A 22,649-nucleotide genomic window follows, 5' to 3' on the forward strand; every position below is an offset into this window, starting at 1 on the left:
AACACGTCACACGCATTGATCGCGTGTGTGTGGCTTTGTTTACAAATCTTTCCGTAGACCTCGGAGTTTTTGTGCGTCTTGTCGACTGTTTTTGAATATTTTCATCCGACCAAATCTGCAGTAAACACAACGTGAACCTTTCACCACCATTGTTGTATAGTTAAATGTCCGCGCATGGTCCGTCCTTCTATTTACATGTCCGAACAGGCGGACATAACGCTACTGCCGTAGGGCTCGTGCTCGTGCTCGTACACGTGCGCACGCTCGTGCTCGTACATGTGCAAACGGCTCCGCTAAAGCCCACCTCTTTCAAGCGGGCCGTGGCGGCCCAGCTGGCCCCAGTTGAGCGCGGAGCGGGTGCGCTCACACTACTTAAAGGTACTAGACTTTAGCTGAAAAACCGGTTTTGGCCGCGGCCAAAAGGATAGTGTGATCACGCTCTTAAAGACTGGTTCCCTGGTCTTATTGGAAATCTCGGGAGTCGGTGAAGTTTCCGTTTAAACCACATTGAAATATTAAACTGTTATGTCTTTCAAGTTATCATGAAACTAGCGGCTAATTATGAACAGTAACATTGTCGAATGTCATCAGTCCTGCCCATCCAACATTGAGACGTTAATTTAACAGGATGACACAATAACATGTCTGAAAAGTCAAGCAGCAACGAGACAGAAACAGTGGCAGCTTCTATAACAACTCTAATTAATCAGCAGTGATAACACAAAAAACCCACAGCCATAACAGGGGCCAAATTCACCAGGAACACAGAAGATAAACAGGACTGTAGCTGAATACATTAGCATGGCCCAGATCCCTGTTTACACTGTGGAGAAACCTGACTAACAACTTATTCACCAACTGAATCCAAGGTTTAACCTCCTTCATGGAATCATTTAATGTCCACAGAAATCCCTGATCTATACAACTCAATAAAACAAATGAGAGTTTGAAAATATTTGTCATATACCGTATATAGACTGGAGATCAAAATTAGAGAACAGTAACCACAGAAGCGAAGATTTCAACAATTTTTTCTTCGGGCTATAGGATTCAAAAATGAACAGGAAGTGTAGAGGCCACAGCTTTGAATGACTTCAGCAAATCTGTGCCCACAGGACATCACTAGTTTCTCACACTGCTCTGGTTTGATCTTAGTCCATTCTGACTCAGTCTCTTCCACAGTTCAGTAACTTTAGTGGGTTTCTTAGACATCACTTTGTTCCAAAGGACTTTCCAGAGATTCTCTATGGGGTTTAGATCTGTATTCTGACACGTCCTCCTCCAAATTTAACCGACTTCTTTAGACACTTTGGGTTCGGTCCTTCCCCAGTCCGACGGCGAACATAATGTTTCCCATCAGACCCAAATAAAGTGAACTTTAGCAATGTAATGTCACGGTTTGAGGGATGTTTTCTGCAGCAGGAGTTGGGCCTCTTGTACAGCTACATGACAGGGTGAATGCAAATGTTTATGTGAACCTCCTTCGGCAACATGCAATACCTCCAATGCAATTGTGAGCCTGCAGTTTTCATGCAAGACAATGCCCCCTGTCACACTGCAACTCTTTAAGGAACCAAACCTGTCAACTTGTGGTTGCGGCATTCCGTAGTGTAACTATGGCAGCGATAGTTGGCGGGAAGAGGTCAGATCCATCATTTTTAAATGAGGGAGAAGAGAAGATGTGTTAAAAGCCCCTTTTCAGATTTTTTTGATTTTATTTTGTTTTAAACTGGCAAACTGAATCCAGTGCAACACTTGTGGACTCCACTACTAGCACTTTATTAACATGTGATGACAGTATGTAGATGCATCAAGATTATATTGTTGTCGGGTATTGCACAAGCAACCAATTATGGATCTGGACCTATGTGCTTCTTACCTGTTGGCTTGTTTTGAAATGCTCCTGCTCACCGGCGGCCAAAAATTGACGAATGCAGCTTTGAATAATATTGCTTCAAATTGATTTCCGTATTATTCCTTCTCTGTAATTAGGCCCACTTCATTGAGAGAAACACGGTTCACCGCTTTCTGACATTAGAGAAACATGTGAACGCTTGAGGCTCTTTATGTTTTTCCCCCTGAATAGTTAAGGACTATGCTGGTGAAAAATGTATAATACGGAGTCTAGTTTTGCACTTGTAATCCGTATTATTAGGGATTGTTAGGGCTGGGTATTGTTTAAAAAAGTACAATACCAGAAGCCTTAAAGTGGTATACCAATATATGGTATATATATACTTCATTCGATACCTTGTGTGTGAATAAAAGCATCTCACACTGAATTGCCACCTCCATCAAATACAACCTGCTTGACTTCACCATACCTAGGGGTCCAAAGTTGGAACGTTTACATGGGATTGAACAGTAATGCACGGTTAAGTACAGCTTGAATTACCCCATAATGTTTCTAACTCTTTTGCAAAAAAAGACTCCCATGGGAAATTTCTGACCAGCCAGCTCTGTGCACAATGGCATTACAACACCAGCCTGCTGCTACAGTAAAACCACACAGAGCGACAGACATGTCTCCGTTACTGGCTGAGATGGACGGCACAGCGTTGCAATGTCTTAGAGGAATTAATTAGTGTTAATTGGTCCCAACAGCGTGGTGAAGTTCAGCCGGCATGCACATCTTTTGAGCCTAACATTGTTGAAACACAGCAGCTAATGCTGGTAGCAGAGCAACAATTTAGCTGCATGCAGGTTTCTGCTGTGCACCCAGCTTGTCAAAGCAGCTTCTACCCTGCTTAGAAAATGCAATTCTATTTGAAGAGCCCACAAAGTGGATTTCACACCTGTATTCCTACCAATCTAGTTTACCTTCTAAAAACAAGCAAAGTGAAGTGAAGAAGTGGCACTGTTGCCTTGGGAGCCAGCCTCGCTGTGAGCAGCACTTGGCAGTCACTCATCTTGTACATCAGAAGGAGAGAAAAATCAGTCAAAGATGGAACCAGGGACATATTAGGAGTAGGTCATGTAGTCTGGTAAGAGCTGCTGATTATGCCCATTGTGCTGTCAGAACAGCACATTTGTCAGCTGTCCACCTCATGTATTTCACAAAAGTTCATAGGTTTCTGTTTTCTTTACTGTTATCTTTGACACGGTGTGCCTTTAATTGGTTACAGATATAATACAACTTTTTAAAAGCAGCATGCCTTCAATTCTTGTGGGATCCATTTCCTTATGTTGTGGACAACTTTTAAAATCATAAAAAAGTGAAATAATAATTTTCAATATGTATGTATTTGTAAAACTGTCAGGTTTAAGCAACCTAAAACACCCAAAACTTAACAAAAGAGAGAAAGACAAGAGTTATTTTACTTGCAAGGAGAACGGACAGAGATGTGTTCAGCTACAGTCTCCTACCGCTCTGAGGTAATCTCTGCCGGACCCATGATTTTATTGGCTTTTGGTGGTTACAATGTTTACAATGAATTACCATTCTTAAGGTGAGGGTCACATAGCTGCAACTCAAGACATATGGAAAATTCATTGTCTTTATGACTTTACAACTCTAAAGAAGCCTTAAAACATGTCTTGTCATTAATCAGTTGAGCAGGGTCTGTGTTTTCACAGACCCCCCCCCCCCTTTTGGTGACTCCTCAACAGTCACGCTTATCTGATTTCCTTGACCTGCATCCACTCAGCACGAATTGGCTATACACACACACCAAGTAATGTTAGTTAAAATGTAAAGGCAATTTGAGTAAATATGAGATTACTTTATGCACATTTATTCCAACAAGAACTATGTAATTGACCACAGCTATAAGGTGCTGGAAAAGCTTGAAAAGTGCCTGAATTTGACCTTGGAAAGTGTGTACGAACCCTAAAACTTGAGTTTCGCAATATTACGTATGTATAATACATAATACATACTGTATTGATTCTCAAAAACATCTAAATACAGCCTCACAGAGCTGGCTGAAGGCTCTTACCCTGGTTGCTCTGCATCATGGTGAGCATGCATTAAGCTTTAACTAAATAATGTATGTTTTTCCTAGCATATTTTAATAATAACTGAAAATTTAAATCAATTTATTGTTTTGCTGTGTTATGGAAATGTGGAGGCTGCGATTCAGGAGAAAGATTGTTGAAATGAACGTTAGCATGGTCCAGATTTACCGTCCCTCTCGCTCTCCCTGCCTTTCTTTTTACACCTCAGTGGCCTTTCTCTTGTCTTCCACACGGAACACTGTTATGTGGCTCAGTCCCATTTACACAGGCAGGGCTGTGAATGAACACTGGATTATTTTTCACCGGTAAACAATAAGTGAGCAATGTACAATATGTGATTGTTAGCCGTGCATGAAAGCATAGGGTTAGTCAGAGCTTCTAGGATCACAGATTCAGTTTGGCATCTTTGTCTCCCATCAATAAGACTTATTCAAGCAGAAACACTACTCTGTGTGGATTCAACCAAACAAAACATGGCTTTTTTAGATTTCTACATGTTGAGTCGGAAGAAAAGTGAAAAGAAAGCGACTCTGAAAGAGAAATCTTCCTTGTTATCTTTTTCTAATAAAGCAATTTTTTTCCATTCCAGGAAATCTCTAATCATTTATCTGAAATTTTCATCAGATTGTGTTTTTGATAAATGCTTTAATTGTAAAAACCTGTTCCTGTCACCCAGGTACCGAGAAGGTTCGTCAGGCACAAGGCTGCAAGCACCTCCATGTTGTCAGCCCCGACTGGCTGTGGAGCAGTCTGGAACGCTGGGAAAGAGTGGAGGAGCAGCTGTACCCGCTAAAGGAGGATTATTCCAAGACGCCAAGGTAAAGGAGCTGCTTAATAAGAGATAATAGTAAACATGGTTAACATATTCACCGTAATACAACCATCTGAAGATAATTCCAACTAAGATCTTTTTTTCCCTTTGTCTGTTGAAGAAGCAACAGTCCAGCAGCATTCCCTGACATTCAGGGTTCCCTGCAGAAGCATATTTTCCACCCAGCTCCCATCCACCACAGGCCTTCACCTCCAGCCCCCGAGGTCCGCACTTACGACCCCGTCACAGGGAAGCTGATCCGCAGGGGCCCTCAGGTGCCACGGCCGCCATCCTACCTCCACACGTCAGGTTCTATGATGCTCTCTGATCACAGGGAGCAGTCTTGTCTCAGGTAAGGACAGAATTGGATAAGTGCAATATAATGATGAAATATTGATATCTTCTTCTGCAGTAGGCGAACGTCAGTAATTCATATATTCAACTTTTTTTTTAGCGTAAAGTGTGAAGACCCAACTTCGTCTGTTTTTGTCTTGTGCCGCTAGTCAATACATGCGGGGGATAGTTTGAAACAAGTCATTAGGAGCGTTTCCACAACGGTCGACTACCCGGAATGAGGCAGGTCTATCTCTCCAAAATGTCCCTAATTTGCATGTGAGTCTCTCAGGAGGCTGATTGTCCGAGTAGAAAGAGGCCCTATCAGAGAGCAGGGCTTCTTTTGTCCCCTGAGATATATCTGATTGCTGATTGGATGTAGTTCTCAGCGGGATGTGACGTGTGGTAGCACAGACGCCACCACAACAAGGCGAAGTAGAGTAAATACTTTTATCCAGTGATGTAGTAGAACACAGAGCAGAAAATGATCTGTGCACAAATTCTGGATTGAATTTCTGACCTGTTGTCCTTCGCTGCATGCTCCATACCTCTCTCTCCCTCTCTTCCCTATTTACACACAAATGCGCACACACACACCCCGTACTTCAGAGGGGTGACAGTGACTGTCAACAAACACTTTTACAGCACCTGGAATCTTTAAGGTGGAGTGTTTTCTTTCATGTTACTTGTACATAAGTTGAGGTGAATAATACGGGCCACCTTAAATCAAACTACAACTATTGTGTATTTCTCTGGAGGAAAAACGTGCCGCTGTATCACTGATCAGCTGATCACCAATGATCTAAACCCATTCAGAGTGATACATCACAACACGGCTTGAGCTTTACTAACCCGGTTAGCTACCCAGGTAAAACTTGTGCACCCAATTTCTGCTCTACGTGTGCTATGTGCATAGCAGACATAAATAGACTATTTTGATGTGTTTGGGTCACAGGGTGTAGGGAACTAATGTCCCACACGGAACCGAATGTCCTGTACCGACCAGTTCAAAACCAGTAACAATTGCTGCTACAGATGGATACAGCAGCTTTAGTTCCCCATTGTGGCAATATTTACTTTTAGACGACACTTTATGTTTTGATCCTTGGACGTTTTGCACTAAAAGGCTCATTGCCACCTCTCCCTTCCCTAAACTTAAATAGCGCTAGTGTAGTGCTACACTGCGTTATTATGAGTTACTCTGCATGCAGTGTCTTCAGCTATCAACTGAGACACAATTTACCCCTGCACCCCCCCAAGACCTTTTTATGGTATGAATTGTTTATAGCAGGGAGTCTGTAGCTCCCAGACGAGCCACCAAACTTGTATTGTATTTTAAGTTTTATATGCACTTTGGGTCATGAATAAAAGCACAATAAAAATGTAGGCTACTTTATTCTACTCTGAGAAACACTCTCTCTTCAACAGTCTAAAATGCTTATCTTAAAAAACGGTTTTATATCTCATCCAGTTCTGTAAATATTTGATTTTCCTGTCCTCATTTAATTTCCACCTACGGTTTGACAAGAATGATTTGGCTGGGACAAGAAAGGCGTCATAGTGCCTCAAAGTAACCTCTGTGATCTTCCACTCCATCTGTCCATCTTTCACTTATGAAGAGCATGTCCTCTTTTATTTGTTGTTTGGGTGCTGGGCCTGATTATTCACACAACTCTAGAGGAATAAGGGCTACTACGGTATATCTTCAGGCTTTGGTTTTACTGGACAGTCACGGTTGCTTCAAATGTTTTGAATTGAATCTATCTGATGATACTCTGTAATTAATAATCACGAGCATAAAATTGGTTCGCATAATTCATGGATTAGAGGCACTGTGGAGTTTTCAGGGAGTTGCATAAACTTGGATTTAATCATCAAAGAAGATCAGTTTAATTAAGCAATGCCAAGAGGAAGTGTGTACAGAACATTCCTCTTCCCACTTGCATAAGATTTACATCCAAGGGGTCTGTTACAGAGAGAAAGACTTCACATTCCCCATTGTTGGTTTCAAGCCTCAACCTTCACACTTTTCACCCTGCACTCTAAATTCCCAAATTGTCTGCATTGTGAAATATGTGCCGACTATGTACATTGTTTGCAAATGAATGCCGTTCTTCATATGAAGACTACTGCTACACAAGAATGCATTTAAAAGTGGAATACATAAACAAGATGACAACAGAATAATATAGTTCTCTCTTAAAAAAAATAAAAAGTAAATAAAAATAATAAAAAGTTTTATCACAGTACAATATTATATCGATTATTTTGACAGCAACTGAAATAGGATTTGACGATTTGATTAATGAGCCCTTCCAGGAATTTCAATGAAAAATAGACTATTATTTTGAATTTCAAAATAAAGGCGCATCTTAAAGAAGACCGTATGCATTAATTCTTTCACTTTGCATCAACGGTATTCGTTCATCATTGAATCAATCTATCGATCTAGTTCACCCCTAAGTCTTGATAATGCAGTGTAGATAAATATTTATTTTCATAGATATAAGCACATTTCTTGATTCATTCAGTTGATAACAAATTTGTCAATTTGTTCCATTTTTATTTAATCATTGATGGGATGATCAAGTGGCACAAAATGGAACCCATTCAATTACAGCTACTGTTTGATTGACAGTTTCAATTTGATTTGAAAATTGCAGATACTAATGATATTGATAGCGTAGATGGAGACATTAGATGTCAAATAAAAATACGAGGCTGGTTTCACAAAACACCTTAAGAATGACACGTACGCCAGCCCACAGGGAGTCCATCGGCCGTTAAACCAATATGACACTGTGCCCAAACGATGGAATTACTTCTGCGTTGCATTGGTCTCCATTGGTCATGTGATCCCATTGGGCCCAAAAAGACTTGAAAAAAGAGGGATAAAAACTTAAATGCTTAAGTGAACATTTTAAGGGAACCTTAAAGTTTAATTCCGGCGCAAAACCATCCCATGGTCTTTTTCAGCATTAGCATACATCATAAACCAATCAAGACAGTTTTTATCTTTTTACTGCGCAACAACTGTTAACGTAAAAATCCCAGAGTCGCTAACAGCCGGACGCGGCTAACACTGATCAGCCCGTGACATTACAGTGAAGTCATTAAAACGGCTTTTTTAAACACTGATACTGCTCAGGATAACACCAAACCTCTGCAGTAGCATGAGAACAGTCATTACACATTAACCAAAGCACCAATGGGCTCCTTGCTTTTGGATTGCATTGCTAATTGACTTGAAAGGACTTTACTATGAGAGGAGCTGGTACCGAGGCCAGTTAGTAACTCTTTCAAACAGTCTTTTTATAAACTCCGGGTTCACTAACTACGTTGTTGGTGCTTCATTTTATGTGTAAGAACCCTTATCATGCTACTGCAGCGGTTTGGTGTTATTTTGAGCAGTATTAGTGGTTAAAAAAGCCGTTTGAATGCCTTCACTGTACTGCCCTGAGCTTATCTTTTTTTTTTTTCTAAAACCGGATGATTTATGTTGTTCTATCGGAGCATAGTGTTGGCTTCAGTGAATACGACCAAACAAACAATGCCGACTGGGACTTTAATGAGGAGACTCAAGGGTGTTTTGTGCTACCACTTTTATTTAAGGAAAATCTTAACTCAAGGTGTTTTGTGCATCCTTCTGCCTATTTAGCTCTATTTAGGCAGTTACATTGTTATCATCTTGTGCTTTTTTGTTTTACTGTACCTCAGGGGAACTTCACAGAGCCAGCAGGATGACGCGGCAGGGTCCAGCCAAGATGATGAGCAGCCGGGACCGTCTCGTCGGAAACGAGAGCCGAGCATGTCGGAAACAAATCCTCTGTACACACTTTGCAAGGAGGATCTAGACAGCATGGACAGAGAGGTAAGTCAACCTCTAATGTTGTTCTGCCCTCCCAAAAAGAAAACGACTCACTCTTTGCTCGCTCCTACTCTTTGACCTCACAAAGAGTAGGAACAGGAATGTCCTAAAAGGCTTGGAAATCTGTTGATGTTAGTGAGTCTGTTACATGGAGAGCCTTTGCCCACAGTGGCGGAGAGTACATGGTGGTCTGTAAGAAAAACTGTTTATGTTACCAGGGCATTCAAATACTCTTGTGGCAGCAGTGACTCTGTGTTGTTTTTCCATTTCCAAATTTCCAATGCAACCTCACAGCAGGGTATAAGTGCATCCACCTGCAATATAACTGCTCTGCATGGGAGGGCCACACAGCGCCAGTCCCCACATTCAGACAAGCTTTTTCGATGTCATCATAAACACCTTGATTGTCGAACAACTTCAGCTTTGAGTAGATTAGAAGTTCCTGCATGAAGAGTTTTCTTTGTTTGGACTTTTCTTTCACTCCTACTCTCCCATTCTTCCATCTTCCTCACTTTTCTGGTTTGCCATGTATTCTGATATTCAAATCCTTACATCAGTCTACTTTCTTCTTTTTATATTTCCTCCCTGGCAGTCAGGTGAAGTGATTACTGATGTCTGAGAGCTCTGTACCTCCTGCTTGGATAATACTCTTTAATGGAGTCTGAATTCGGCTAATGCCTCAGGAGATGGGCAAAGCAGGTCCTTGAGATCTGTCAAGGGCCTCTCAGCGGGAAATTATTCTGAAGAAAAAGCTTTGTGGCTTGTCCACATGGGACATGACACGTCACAAGCCATGAAAGAAAGTCACGTGTTGGTTAGTAGTCATTATTTTATAATGGGGATACGTCATTGGAAAGCTGCATTGGTTACCACGCAACTGTGTTTGCAATGTTCTGTGCTATAAAAAAGGGCTTTGTATTAGCAAGAATCTGGCGATTATGATTCAATATAATGTGATATATTGCGATACTGTAAGCAAGGCGATGTATTGAGATTTAAAAAAATCTAGTTTCAGTTTTGTTTCGGAGTTTGTGTTATTCCAAATTTTGACACTAAAATTTAAATTTGATAGAATTTAGCTAAAAACTATGCGACTGGTTCTGTTAGCATTTTTGTATTGTATGTATGTATGTATTGTATGTATTTTTTCCTGTACACAGTGGTTCAGGATGAATACATTTACTGCATAGGAAGTAATGCTTATTGACTACTGATGGAACTTATATGCTTCAGACCGATACGTTTAGCTGTGCCATGAAAGCAGAAGCAGAAAAACCTTCACAAAAAGCCTTTGCAAAGTTTTTTGAGGTAGAATGGATTCATATTAAGGATGCGCACAATGAATTTAGATAAGAAATAATTAATGTAAAGAGAAAAGACCTAACAAAGAAACTGTATTCTTGATGACCCTGTGAATGTTCTCATTTGTCCAGGTCATCGTTATCCTCAAAGCAATTTCAGTCAAAAGCAACTGGACTTGGCTTCATCATGTACGCATCTGACCAGTCCCAGCCTGGTCAGATGCGTACATGAACTGATGAAGCCTCTTGGATGAGAGGTGAAACGTCTTCCTAGACAAATAACCAAGTCCAGTTGCTTTTGACTGAAATTGCTTTGAGGATATTCTTGATGACAGAGTAACTTTATAGCTTACTTCTTATAACAGTGAACATATGTTTATAGATCCTGCAAGGAAACCGTACTTTACTTTAAGTCAAATTTAATTGAATAATCTGGATGTCAGTGTGATTGGTTATGCTTTAAATGACGGACCGCCTCCCGTTATTAGGATGCAAAACCGCCTTCCCGGCTATTAACTCAATTGAATTCTGAAGTTAAGTAACTTTGTAGCTGCAGGCGGCGGCTCAGTCTGAGAACTGCTGTGCCATGTCTTTCTCTAAATATACCTTCTTCTTTTTTTCCCCTCCCACACTTGCATGTATGTGTTTGAAGGCGATGAATGGCTGCATTTCATTACCCTTAAAAATGGCTGACCTAGAATATTGCCAAAGCCGACAGCTATTTAACATTTCTCTTTTGATTTTATATCTATATCTACAAGCTTTGAATAAACTGTGTGATAAAACCTTGTTTTTGATGTTGTCTGAAGCTTAGACATACTCTAGGGTTTTACATACATGTTGTCTAGGCTGTGCATGTTATGTTAGTGCAGGTGGACCATTTTCACATATAACCCTGGGCTATGTCAGGAAAATAAAGTCCAGAGTTTCTCCTTCACACATGCAGCACACAACAGGAGATTGTCCGTGTCAGATGTGTTCTCATTTACTGGAAATAGTCAATTACTTAGCAGTTCATAAATTGCCAATGCGAATGAAAGGTGAAATAGTATTGTTTTTACGGCTTTTACGCGCTTTACCTTTCTAGTATCGGTTTACCGTGCGACACTAATGTGGGACTATCCTTTTTAATCCTGGCTTGTACTACAGCCCAATTCTTTAAAATGAATGTCTGTTACGTCACTTTTCATTGCTGAATGAGGTAACACAATGGTGAATTAACAGAACAGACTCGCTCTTCAACTCACTTGTGCGTGTGCAGCAGTGTACTGTTTGTGTCTCTGAGAAGTGAGGTCCACAGACACAACCGCAATTACTGCCATTGGTCTCGCTTTTTGTTTTGTTTTTAAAGTGGAGTTATTATGCTTTTTTAAATTTTATGGTTATATACATCTTATTATAATGTCAGATGTTCATGCTAAACATGACCAGTGTTTCAATTAATGAGGTAAACCTGTCTAAACCCCCCAAGACAAAGAGATTCAGACCGCTGTCAATGTCAATACAAAGTTGTAATATTGGTTGCTTGTGTTGTTCGTTGCTCCCTAATTTCGTATCACAGTCCTGGTGTTACATGTTGTGTAGTGAGTGGTTTAGTAGGCTTTATTTGTCACTTTTGACGGTAGAAAATAGAGTGACCACTTTCACTTCACTATACACCCTCTATACATTCAGTTGCCATCGGTCTTCTGCAGTAGTACGGAGTGAGAGAGAGAACAAAATTGTTGAACAGAGGACGGGAAGTGCTTAATCAGAATCAACTTTATTACCAAGTATGTAAACGGATTAAATACCAGGAATTTGACCTGGTGCTTTTGTGCTTAGTTGATACAAATATACACATCGAAACACAGAAAGAATACACAGAATTGTGCAATAACAACTAAATAAAAAGAAGACATTAAAAGGTTATAGATATAGAATATAAAATATAATACACGTATGAACCCGCAAAGAGCAGAATAGGTTCTCTCTCTCTCTCCCCCCCCCCCCCCCCTTTTTTTTTTTTTTTTTTTAAAGTAGTTGTTTCTTCTGGATGACACAAAATAATGTCATGGTATTGGAACCCAATAACCACCCCTTCCTCGATGAGATGAAAACAGTCATGTGAAAGGTAATTGTTCCTTGTGCAGCTCAATTTGTCCTTCATATACTGCAGCTTCGGCAAAAGCAGGACATATTTTCCAAGATCACGTCTGTGTTTGTTTGTGCCCATTAGACATCATGACGATTGCAGCAGGAACCAAACTGGAAATTGTGTTTCTATAATTATTATTATTATTCTGGAAATTTTACATGTGAGCGGTTGGGTCAGGACGGTTAGAGAGAAAAAGAATCGCTCTGTCCCCTCTCTTTAATATTATGGGGTATTTGAAAAAGCATTTTCTCTATGATCATTTGAACTAATACAAATGTTATCAATATGTCGAGCAGTTAATGGATTTGGATTAATAACTGGGTTAATAATAGGCCTTTGATGCTTTAACAAACACATTTTCGAGGGATGCAAAATATTGCCAATTATTGTTATCGCGAAAATCCCCCAAAAGCATTGGGATTTTGATTTTTGTCAATATCACACACCCCTAAGGCCTACCCTTGCTGTACTTTTTTTTTTTTGTTAATCAGTGCTTTTCTGCGTTTAAACATTGTCATGGTATCATGGACTTGACATTCATTTTCAATCTTAATTAAAGGCAAGCCTCTTGCTAATGTAGCGCTATGATAGTTGAAGACGGTGTTGGTTAATGAGGTGTTCAGTGCTCACACCTGCCATTGTTCCCCAAACAGCAGCAGCACTTATTGTGCAAACGTGACATTTAGAACACTTGTGAAGCTCACTCATGAACAGAGAATAGTTGTTCATGTTTTTTTGGCTGCATAAAAATGCACTGACCCCTCTATCGGATCTGTTCAAGGCCACTTATTTTATTTTGAAGGCTTTATAATGCTTTCAAGATGTACATGGCAGTTGCTAATTTCAAATGTATCACTTGTATCAGTAATGCATTAACAGACTCAGTAACATGAAAAGAAAATATACTACTGCTACAAAATAATCATCAAATACAAAACCCAATGTTAAATGAAACACTTAAGCACATTATAGTACTCGACAAACTCCTTTTATTCTCCTATTGAGAAATTGATCACGCCAAGTTGCTCGATCATCTTATTCATCACGTAATACTCATGCTAGAGCACAATACACCAAACAGAACAAGGTGAAACTACTTCAAAATGTGCCACAAGTCTTTGGGGCGGATGAAACCCATGTACAGCGGCAGGCCCAAACCAGTTAAGTTTAGCTAAATCCATATTTCCAGTAATTAAAGGTGCCTGTCAAGGGGCAGAGTCTGTGTGTAGTTATATATGGGTCATAAATTTGTGTCATGGGACGTTTACCACCACCAAGGTTCAGGAATTTTTGTCATAATTTAGAAGGACTATTAACTTCTTGCCGAGCATAACTAAATTCTAGTCCGACACCTTTCGTTCTGTGGAAAATGAAAGGAATTGACTAGAAGGAAGGGTTCTTTGGAGATGCATTGTATTTCAAATGTCACCATCTTCACACCGCCTTAGTTAAAGGGCAGTCTGTGACGTACTTAAACACTCTAGATCTTCAGGGCAAAGGCAAAGTTCCAGTCGTAATTGGCAGGAGCAAAGTACAAATCTGAGTCACGAAGAGAACCTTACCTTTTAAATGTCACCAGTGGTTACATGCTGGTATGTGTCATTTTACCTGAAACAACATGCGGGGTGATGCCCAGCAAAGCATCACGGCAATGTACCAGCTAGGTGACCTTTCTTTTAAATTGCTCTTCCCTTGTTGGCCGTGTGATGACTGGGGCTGGCTGCATTCTGTCATTTACGGCTCTCATTACTCCATGTTGTTAGGTAGTATTTGTTAGGAAAGGTGCTCTATGTAGTACTCTGCTCCAGGACGGTCACTTTTTCCTTCTAACACTTTAACACAACCCATGTAGCTTAATCTTAAACTGCGCTGTAGAAATAAATTGTTACATTTCATTTAGAAAGTCTCCACAGACACTCAGGCAAGCGCTTTCATTAATGGGTCATATGATCATTCACCATTGTTTTAACTCACTAGTTGATAGATAGTAACTTAAAAGACAGTAAACTAGATGAAAATATTTCGGATTATAACTTTAACGTTACTGCAGTGAGAGCTGTAATGTTTATATTGTTGTCGATGTTAATTTCTTATTTTGGACCGAATTCCTCCAGGTATGTCTCCCTCTCTCTCCCCTCCAACACAAAGAAGAGTTTATTTTTACTCGGTTGTCCCTCCCAGCTCCCTTAACGTCTAACTCGCAGCGAAGATGAAAAAAATAGGGAACAGGCGCCTTTCCAGTTTGGACAAATGTGGGTGCTGGGAAAGTTGCAGGGCCCACCCTCTCACTTTCCATGTCTCCATTACAAAAAAGGGCCCCAGAGGGATTTGCCAGAGTCCAGAGGTGACGTATCAAACTCAATGGTTTTCGGTCGTCGGGTAATCGCTGATGCACCGGAGAGGCGCTGCAGCACTTCTTTTTCCAAGTGAGAAAACAAAATGCAGTTTGAATAATCTGGTTGACATTCAGACAGTTCGATAGTTGGACAGGAAAATGGGAGAGGGGGCCACATGCAGAAAAAAGCCGCAGGTCGCAGCCCAACCGACGCCGCTTATTTTAACAACTCTTTGCAAAGATACATCACATCCCGCTTAGAATTCTATCCAATCAGTAACCAGGCTTTTCTCAGGAGAGAAAAATTCCCTGCTCTTGAGCAGGGCCAACAAAAGCCTGGTCAGGCGGCCTTTAAGGCTCACATACAATTTAGGGGCGTTTCTAGGGGGAGACCCGCCTCATACCGTGTATTTGACTGTAATGGAAACGCCACTGTTTATTCATCTCGTATCATTCCTAACTTTAGTAAGTCATAACATATGGCGTTAATGTGCACATGCTCCGGTGAGACCAAACTGTTCGATGGATGCCAGTTTTTGAGCCACGACAAAGCCCAAAGTGTGTCTGATTGCCGGAAATGCCTTTAATTACTGAGGCAGTTTTTGATTATTTGAGCCCTCTTACCTGTTAAAAGGAGTGAAGAGTCAGCAGTAAATGACAGTATAAAACAGAGCAGCCAAAAAAATTTAGGTTTATTAACAATTGCTAATCACAGCAACATGTGCGCAAAACATATTAAGCTGATGGGTCCAGTAGTGTGAGAGATTAGTTGTGGACACACAGATGCCCAACCGGACATGTGATCCCCTCCGGGCTTACACCTGAGATAATGAACAGGGAACGATTTTTATACAGCGTAACGGGAAGATTTAGACAAAGGTCAATATTGGTGTGACACTCCTGACAACATAGGTGCCCTCAAAGACATGGCTCATTAAGCCTGGGATCATAGGAGATCTAGCTCAGTCATCATCAGTCACAGTAATCCCAGCTCTCCCTCTGTCTGCAGGTATTGATCTCTCTATGGTGCTTGGTGAGATGAAATACTTGGGAGGTCACACTTCTGCTTGGGTCTGCAGAATATAGAGGCTTATTATGGAATATTTTCTGTTTTATTAAGCTAGATATAGGATCACAGACTACCAGGCATAATAATATGCTTTTTACCTAGCAGGATAGTGTTCCAGGACAGTATTTTATCCTCACCCCCTACAAATGAAACCACTGGGTATATAAAAGCATTTAAACCTCTGTGTGAAGAGACTTTGCAAAAGTCCCAAGCATTCTTAAACTCCAGTGCGCCCTCCATGTCCTGATGAGTGCTGCTTGTCATTTTGTCTTTCACAAGATAAGATGTGACGGCTATGGGATTTAGAGAAATACTAGGCCGATGATTGCATTAGTTAGATTTTTTGTTTAGCTTAAAATGCTTTTTATCGGGGGTGTCACAATTTAAAATTAGCTTTCAATTTAAATCGTAGAAATCTAAGGCATGATCGCTGATTCTCTGTCTGTCTGTTTGTTTTTTTCTCTCCACCACCTTTTATTTGCATGTGTTGCAATTTCTCAGTTAATGCTCTTAATTAATCATTTGGTCCATATAATCTGAATAAAATACGACAACTCACCATGACGTCACAACAATAATATTCGTTCTTCCGGATGGCCGAAGCGTTCTCCAGTGGCACCACTAGTAAACAATCGCTCCAACTGCGAAACCAGAGTAAATCTGTTGAATTACTGGGTGATCTGCACCAAAGTGGACGTAGAATTTATTAACACACTTCAGAGTATCTACAAGTGAAATTTCATATTTGTACATCGGCCTTTACATGGCAAATTACAAGTGACATTGATGAGTGAAAGCAGTAAGAACGTTTGGGCAACGCTCAGCCTGAGCGGCTCAGGTGGTGGTTTACATTTAAAATGACTAAGACTTTACGGTACAGTCTGGAGTTGTTAAAGCATGTTATTTTATTGTGAAAGACTGACGTATGTTCTTGGATGTTTTGACAGCATTGATGTTAATGTGGACGACCAGCAGCTCCCTGTGTTCACGGCGAGGAGATCAATTAATTTCTTTCTGAAGGAAATCGATAAAACCCTACACCTTTTGCTCTAAATCAGGCGGCTCAACCCCAAACACAGCACATTTTCATTTTTACCTATGTAAAACTGTTTACAGTAGCTGGCTGGTCAGCATCTGGTCAGTGGTAGCCTCTTGCATTCTGCCACCCAGAAGTATCTTGACGCCTGTTGTTTACAAACATTCTAGAATGGCGTATAAGACATCGCAATTTGGTAAAGGCTAGGGTATTTGGTTTGCTTGTTTTGTCCAACCAACATTTTAAAACACAAATATATCATATATCATATTTCTCACATTTGAGAAGCTGGGTTTAATGCATTTTTTGCTTTTTTGTAAGGAAATGCCAAAAACAATGAATAGCACAGAGGCAACATTAAGGTGAAGCCAATCCGTCTGTGTGGTGCTGTCTGTGGTGCTGAAAAGTTTCACACCTACAGATTAATAAGCAGGGAGTTACAAGGCATCAGACCAGTACTAAAGGGACTGGTTCAGTGAACCATCATGTGACACAACTGGCAAATTACTGCTGCAGGGCCAGCCACTCCATCATCCAAACCAGACTCCATGGGCGTCCCTAAAGCTGGAGCGCTATGAATATACCCTCTGCTCAGGTTTTACATTTGTACAGTCACTGGCAGCCTCACAGAAATACCTTCAGTGATCTCAGTGCGGCAAGATGTCTAGTTTTGGTTCTAGCTCAAACAAACTAGCATCCATTTTATCAGGGGTACTTTGGTTGGAAAAATGTTCGGAACCATACAGATTCAGTAAAGTACATCATTGATATAAAAAGTCTCTGAAGTCTCTGAATGAAGTATCTTAAGTATTTTATGTTTGAGGATGTTCTTTTCCAAAGTAATATTTTTACTTCAGCCTTATGTAACTGCACTTGCCTCAGCTGCAGTGTTGCACGTCTTCCTGAGGTGATGGTGAAAAGAAGCTAATACATTCCTCTTTGCAGAGCTGCTTAAGAATACTTGGCCTCAAAAGATCAAAAGATTGTTGCATTCTGTACATTTAAATGCTTCCCCTCATGTAAGGAGTAGGCAGAGGTGGAGTAAGGACTCTTGCTGTGGTTGTTGTCGTCAGAATGAGTGATGAACAACTCAGGCGAATTCAGCTATAAGCAGAATGACACTGGAGGTCTTTGCGATCCTGTTTCACTGACCTTACTCAACTTTTGTGGTTTGATTTATTAATAATGCACCATGTCTTCATTAGGGCCCGAACAATATGGGATTTTCTAGTTCGATATAGTACATTTTTGAGCTGGAATGAAAATAGACCTTTTCTTTGTGGAATGTGCCCTGTCATGACCATAGACTGTATCAAAAAAATGACTGCCATATTGGATCCACCAGGAAGTATCTGTGATGGACAATCACCATTGTTTTAGCTCACTCTTTGATGGATAGGAACTTAAAAGACAATTAACTCGATGAGAACCTTACAGATTATATCTTTAAGTTAGTAAGAATAAATAAAAAATAAACAGCGTTTATCGTTTTCTTGTTTTTTTATATGTTCTTTAAAAACACATATCGGAAAACATACTCTGATACCAAGATCTCTGTGATTGACCGTTATCTGCTCATATAATATCTTACAGTTTACCTAGTTTCCATCAATGTGAATATCTTCCCCTGAGCACACATTAAACTACCCCCTAACAATCTTACTCCAGTCAGCCTGTTCCAACTGACTACCTTTCGCAGATGCAGTTAGTCATTATGGCAGGGAATAAAGTGTTTAAAAGCCCTGTTCAGCGAATATTTGCTTTGTAGATTTCTCCCTGTGCAGTCGTCATACTGGTGAAGACAAAAGCTCCTTGTACAATAGCACATTGAAAACGGAAATTGGTAAGGACAATGAGCGTTGATTGACCTGCTGCATGGAATGTGTCGAGCTCTCACTGGGTTCCTACCTCAGGTATGCTATTATCTTAAGTCATGTTAATGTTCTGAGGTATGGATTGTTTTATTTTTTACGTTCTCATTATATTTGGGCTGTTCCCCACAGTTCATTTTGGCACCTTTTGTTTAAATTTCAGTCTTTTGATGATTTAATTTTAGTCAGTTTTAATCTCGTTCTAGTCAACTAACCATAACACTTAAGATATTTTATTCTAGTGTAATAGAAGTGTTATTATTGTTACATATTTTCACCCACTTTCGTTAATAAGTACAGCCATTTTATCCAAAGTGAACAAAGCCATCACTCTTGTTGTTTCAGCTAACTGTTCTTTCCACTTCAGATCAGTGTGGCCATTCAGAGGCTGATTGTGTTGGGCATTTCCCCATTTTCTGATATTTCATAATCAAAACTATAAAATAATTAACAGAGAACGTTGGATACAGCCCTAACCTCTACTCGTCTACGTTTTGACACATGTCAATAAATGAGGATCAAATAACAAACATCAGTATACTTTAAAGCTCCAGCCTGTCATGGTGTAACAGATATTTAGTACAGTACAGCAGGAACTTTCTCAAAGTCCTGTGTAATGGATGCAAATGTGCGTTAAGTTGGCCTCAGTCCAGCTGAATAAAGCTCATTGCTCTGGGCATCAGCAGTTCGCTGCTCCCACAGTAACAGCCACTCCTAATTTCTGTCTTTCATTTAAAATGAATGAGTATAGACTGCTTTTGCTGCACATGAATCTTTCAGTAAGAGTAACACCTCAGGCCAGATTTGAGCCTGAAGTTAAAGCATCTATGTCCAGACCACTAATCTGCCTGCTTTGTGATCAATGCGTCAGTTCATGTCAGCTCCATTGTATTCAGCTTTTTGGGCATAATACGCTTATGATTAAACCATATCAGCATCTTTTTGAGTGCAGAAAAACTCTACATGTTGTAAATCTTCTTCTAGACAGATATATTTTGACAGCATCACACAGGGTAGTAACAAACATTATCGTTGCAACTGAAGCATGTAGTAAAAAATACATTCTGTGCCCTGCAATCACACTCCTACTGAACTCTATTTGCAGCGGTGAGACCAATAACCTGACTGTAAACTTCCATTGAGTTGAGGGTGTAATGTCGTGCTTTGAAAAGTTTCATTGTGGGCTCTTTGCTTGGCCTTTGATTACAGCCAGGAAAAAGGTTGCTGTGGGAAGTCTTTTAAAATGCTTCCATTTCCGCTAAGACTGTAAGACCCCTCCTGACATAGTGATCTATATATTGTTGTTGTTTTTTTCAAAGGTTGTGATCAGAAGCATCCTGGCTCCACTAGTAATATAAACTGTACAGTTCCTGAGTATTTGCAAATAGTAGATGCATACATAGAACATGGACGTGTTTTTATTGCCCTTTTCTGTATGTATTTTTTCCTCAGAAAACAAGGTGTCATGGAAAAGCACTTCTTTTTATTTTCCTATTTCTACATTAAGCGCTGTTTGTTAAGAAGTACGTCAAAGTAGTATTCTTAACAATTTAACCTGCAGCTATTGGGCAGATTGTTCCATTTGCAAAAGTAGGTTAAAGTTATTGGGACAAGTTTGTGCCAATTGTGTCTAAGCTTCAAACCTCTGATAGGGCATTTTCCATTCCATCAGTTGACTGACTTTTGAGAATCAACGTTACTAGAAGTCCTGCTACTGACTGAAGCACGTCATAACCCGTTTAGCCTATGAGTGCGCATATTGATACTAGGCGTGACAAGTCAACAAAGTGCTGGTTGTACTGTTCGCAATTTCACTTTGTAACATTAAACATTTGAGAGGAACAGATGTGTAGATAAGGTTGTTTTCCACTTGGATAAACAAAAGGCAGCAAACCAGGATAACTAGCTTGCACTCTATGATTACTTATTTCAACACCTGCTGAGTCATCGGCAGCGCCCACACAGTGAGTGTTCATCGCACATCATACAAAGGACGTGGTGAAGCTAGCGTTAGCCGTGTCTTTTTCAGGGCTCCAGTTGTAGTGTTGGTAAATGAAACCTCAGCACCCCATACTCTGTGATTTAAGTTATAATACAGTACATGTACAAAGTTACAAAGTGACATAAGAGGTGCTCAAACCAGAGCTGGGATTCAGAATGGCTAACATCAAGTGCCCCCAATCTGTTTGACTAATACTTAGATACTGCATTTATCAAATTATAGTATGATGACATTTGAAAAATGTAATTTCCAATAAAAATGTTTAGATACCACCCAGCTGCATATACGTCCAATTGTCATCGGCGCAAACCTGCTATCTGTTGAGCATTGTTATTATGGGCTTTTAATGTTCACCTTTTCTGTTGTCTAATGTGCTTCCTGAAAGCCAATCTACATCCCCCTTTTGTTTGACGGTTTCCAGCTCTCTTCATGTTTTCTCTCCTTTTAAATCCTCAGCAGCTGTCGCAAAGACAAGACCCAATAAATTGTCAGTGTTCGTGCTCATGGGAGATGGTGATGGAGAAAATGCCATGAGAAGAGAAACATTTTAGTGGAAACAAAAGCAATTTGTTGTTGTGATGAAATCTTGCGTGTTGCTGACCGTGTAATATGTTGGTGCCCCGAGGGGTCATTCCCATTCATATTGTATTCAGCAAATGGAACTGGAGGATAACCAACACTGACCAAATGTGTTTAGAGCTTTTCCACACAAGCCTTACCTCAGGCACTGTCACTTTCTACCTTTACCAAGGCACTCTGTGGCTGTCCAAAGAATCAAAGAACAAGGCTTTAATGAGCCTAGTTTGATGCCAGTACTGATTTTGGCTCGAGTCCCAAGAGGATGTTCCCCCTGCATTAATCCAAGTTTTCCCTCCACTACAATCTGCTAATGAGTCAATGGATGAGAGGCTGCAGATTGTCTGTGGCAATGTTCACATCCGATTTTCAATGATCAGATGGTTGTCATTTGGCCAACCTGCTCTAAATGATCAGCTACCTCGGGAGTATGAATTATGAGCTGCTCAAGAAAAGACTGACAAGTCAAGATTGATGAGCTGGTGGAGGTGACCATTTTGTATCGATGATATAGGTTTGTTTATCATTGAATCGATATATGGGGGATGAGGGGGGTATTTATCCCTGCTGTGTGTCAGGGGAGGCCCACAGTCTCACACTTTGAAAACCTACTTTATGGAAGGCTTTCTGGAAGATGTTGTGTGTTTATGTAAAAAAAAAAAAAAAAAGACTAAGCTGATTTAAGTCTCTTGAAAATCTTTTATTGGTCAGTCTGTAGTTGCCTAAATGACAAACTGAAGTCTTCACCTTCCATGATTACATTATGTAACCCACTTACTGTATGTAGAAAAGGACAACCACTTTCCATATAGAATTAGATGCTTAGTTGGAATCTGCAGTTCATCAAGGGATTAGGCTAATACACATGGTTATTCTTCATGATTCTTTCATTAGAAGGCATTAAGGCATTAATCATGAAATAGAATAGTAATTTAGTCTGAGTAACATTATTCAACATAACTAATCACCATTATTTTACATGTAAACGTACATGTTCAGGTTGTAGGTCATGTTGGTCGTGGACGAGTGATAGACAAAGTTTTTCTTGCAAAGTTTGCATGTGAACTTCTTGGGTTCATCCTTGTTCTTTTCAAAGTGATCCCATATTTCAAAAGTCTCACCCGACATGATTGGCTATTAATTATTAACTGTCTAACCACAATGTACAGCCTCACTGACAGTGAGTGAGTGTCACGACTTCCTGTATCTGGCCCTTCAAATTAAAAGCCCTCCAGCCTTCCGTCACATAGATTTTCACTTCATTTTGACAAGAAACAGCTCCAAATGTTTTGTTTTTTTTCCTTCGACCAATTAAATTTTGGTCTGCTAATGATTTTTCGGTCGACTATTTGG

General features: G+C 40.1%; 1 protein-coding gene across 1 annotated transcript in view; it reads left to right on the plus strand.

Moving 5' to 3' along the window:
- The window catches only part of ctdp1 (CTD (carboxy-terminal domain, RNA polymerase II, polypeptide A) phosphatase, subunit 1), a 76,002-nt gene that overhangs the window by 13,577 nt on the left and 39,776 nt on the right, over positions 1-22,649 (plus strand). The window contains exons 9-11 of the mRNA XM_083926157.1: positions 4,634-4,775; positions 4,890-5,120; positions 8,819-8,972. Of these exons, the coding sequence (XP_083782283.1) occupies positions 4,634-4,775; positions 4,890-5,120; positions 8,819-8,972 (527 nt within the window). The remainder of the gene's footprint in view (positions 1-4,633; positions 4,776-4,889; positions 5,121-8,818; positions 8,973-22,649) is intronic.

The sequence above is a fragment of the Echiichthys vipera genome (assembly GCF_963691815.1).
Source record: "Echiichthys vipera genome assembly, chromosome: 13".
Taxonomy (NCBI): Eukaryota; Metazoa; Chordata; class Actinopteri; order Perciformes; family Trachinidae; genus Echiichthys; species Echiichthys vipera.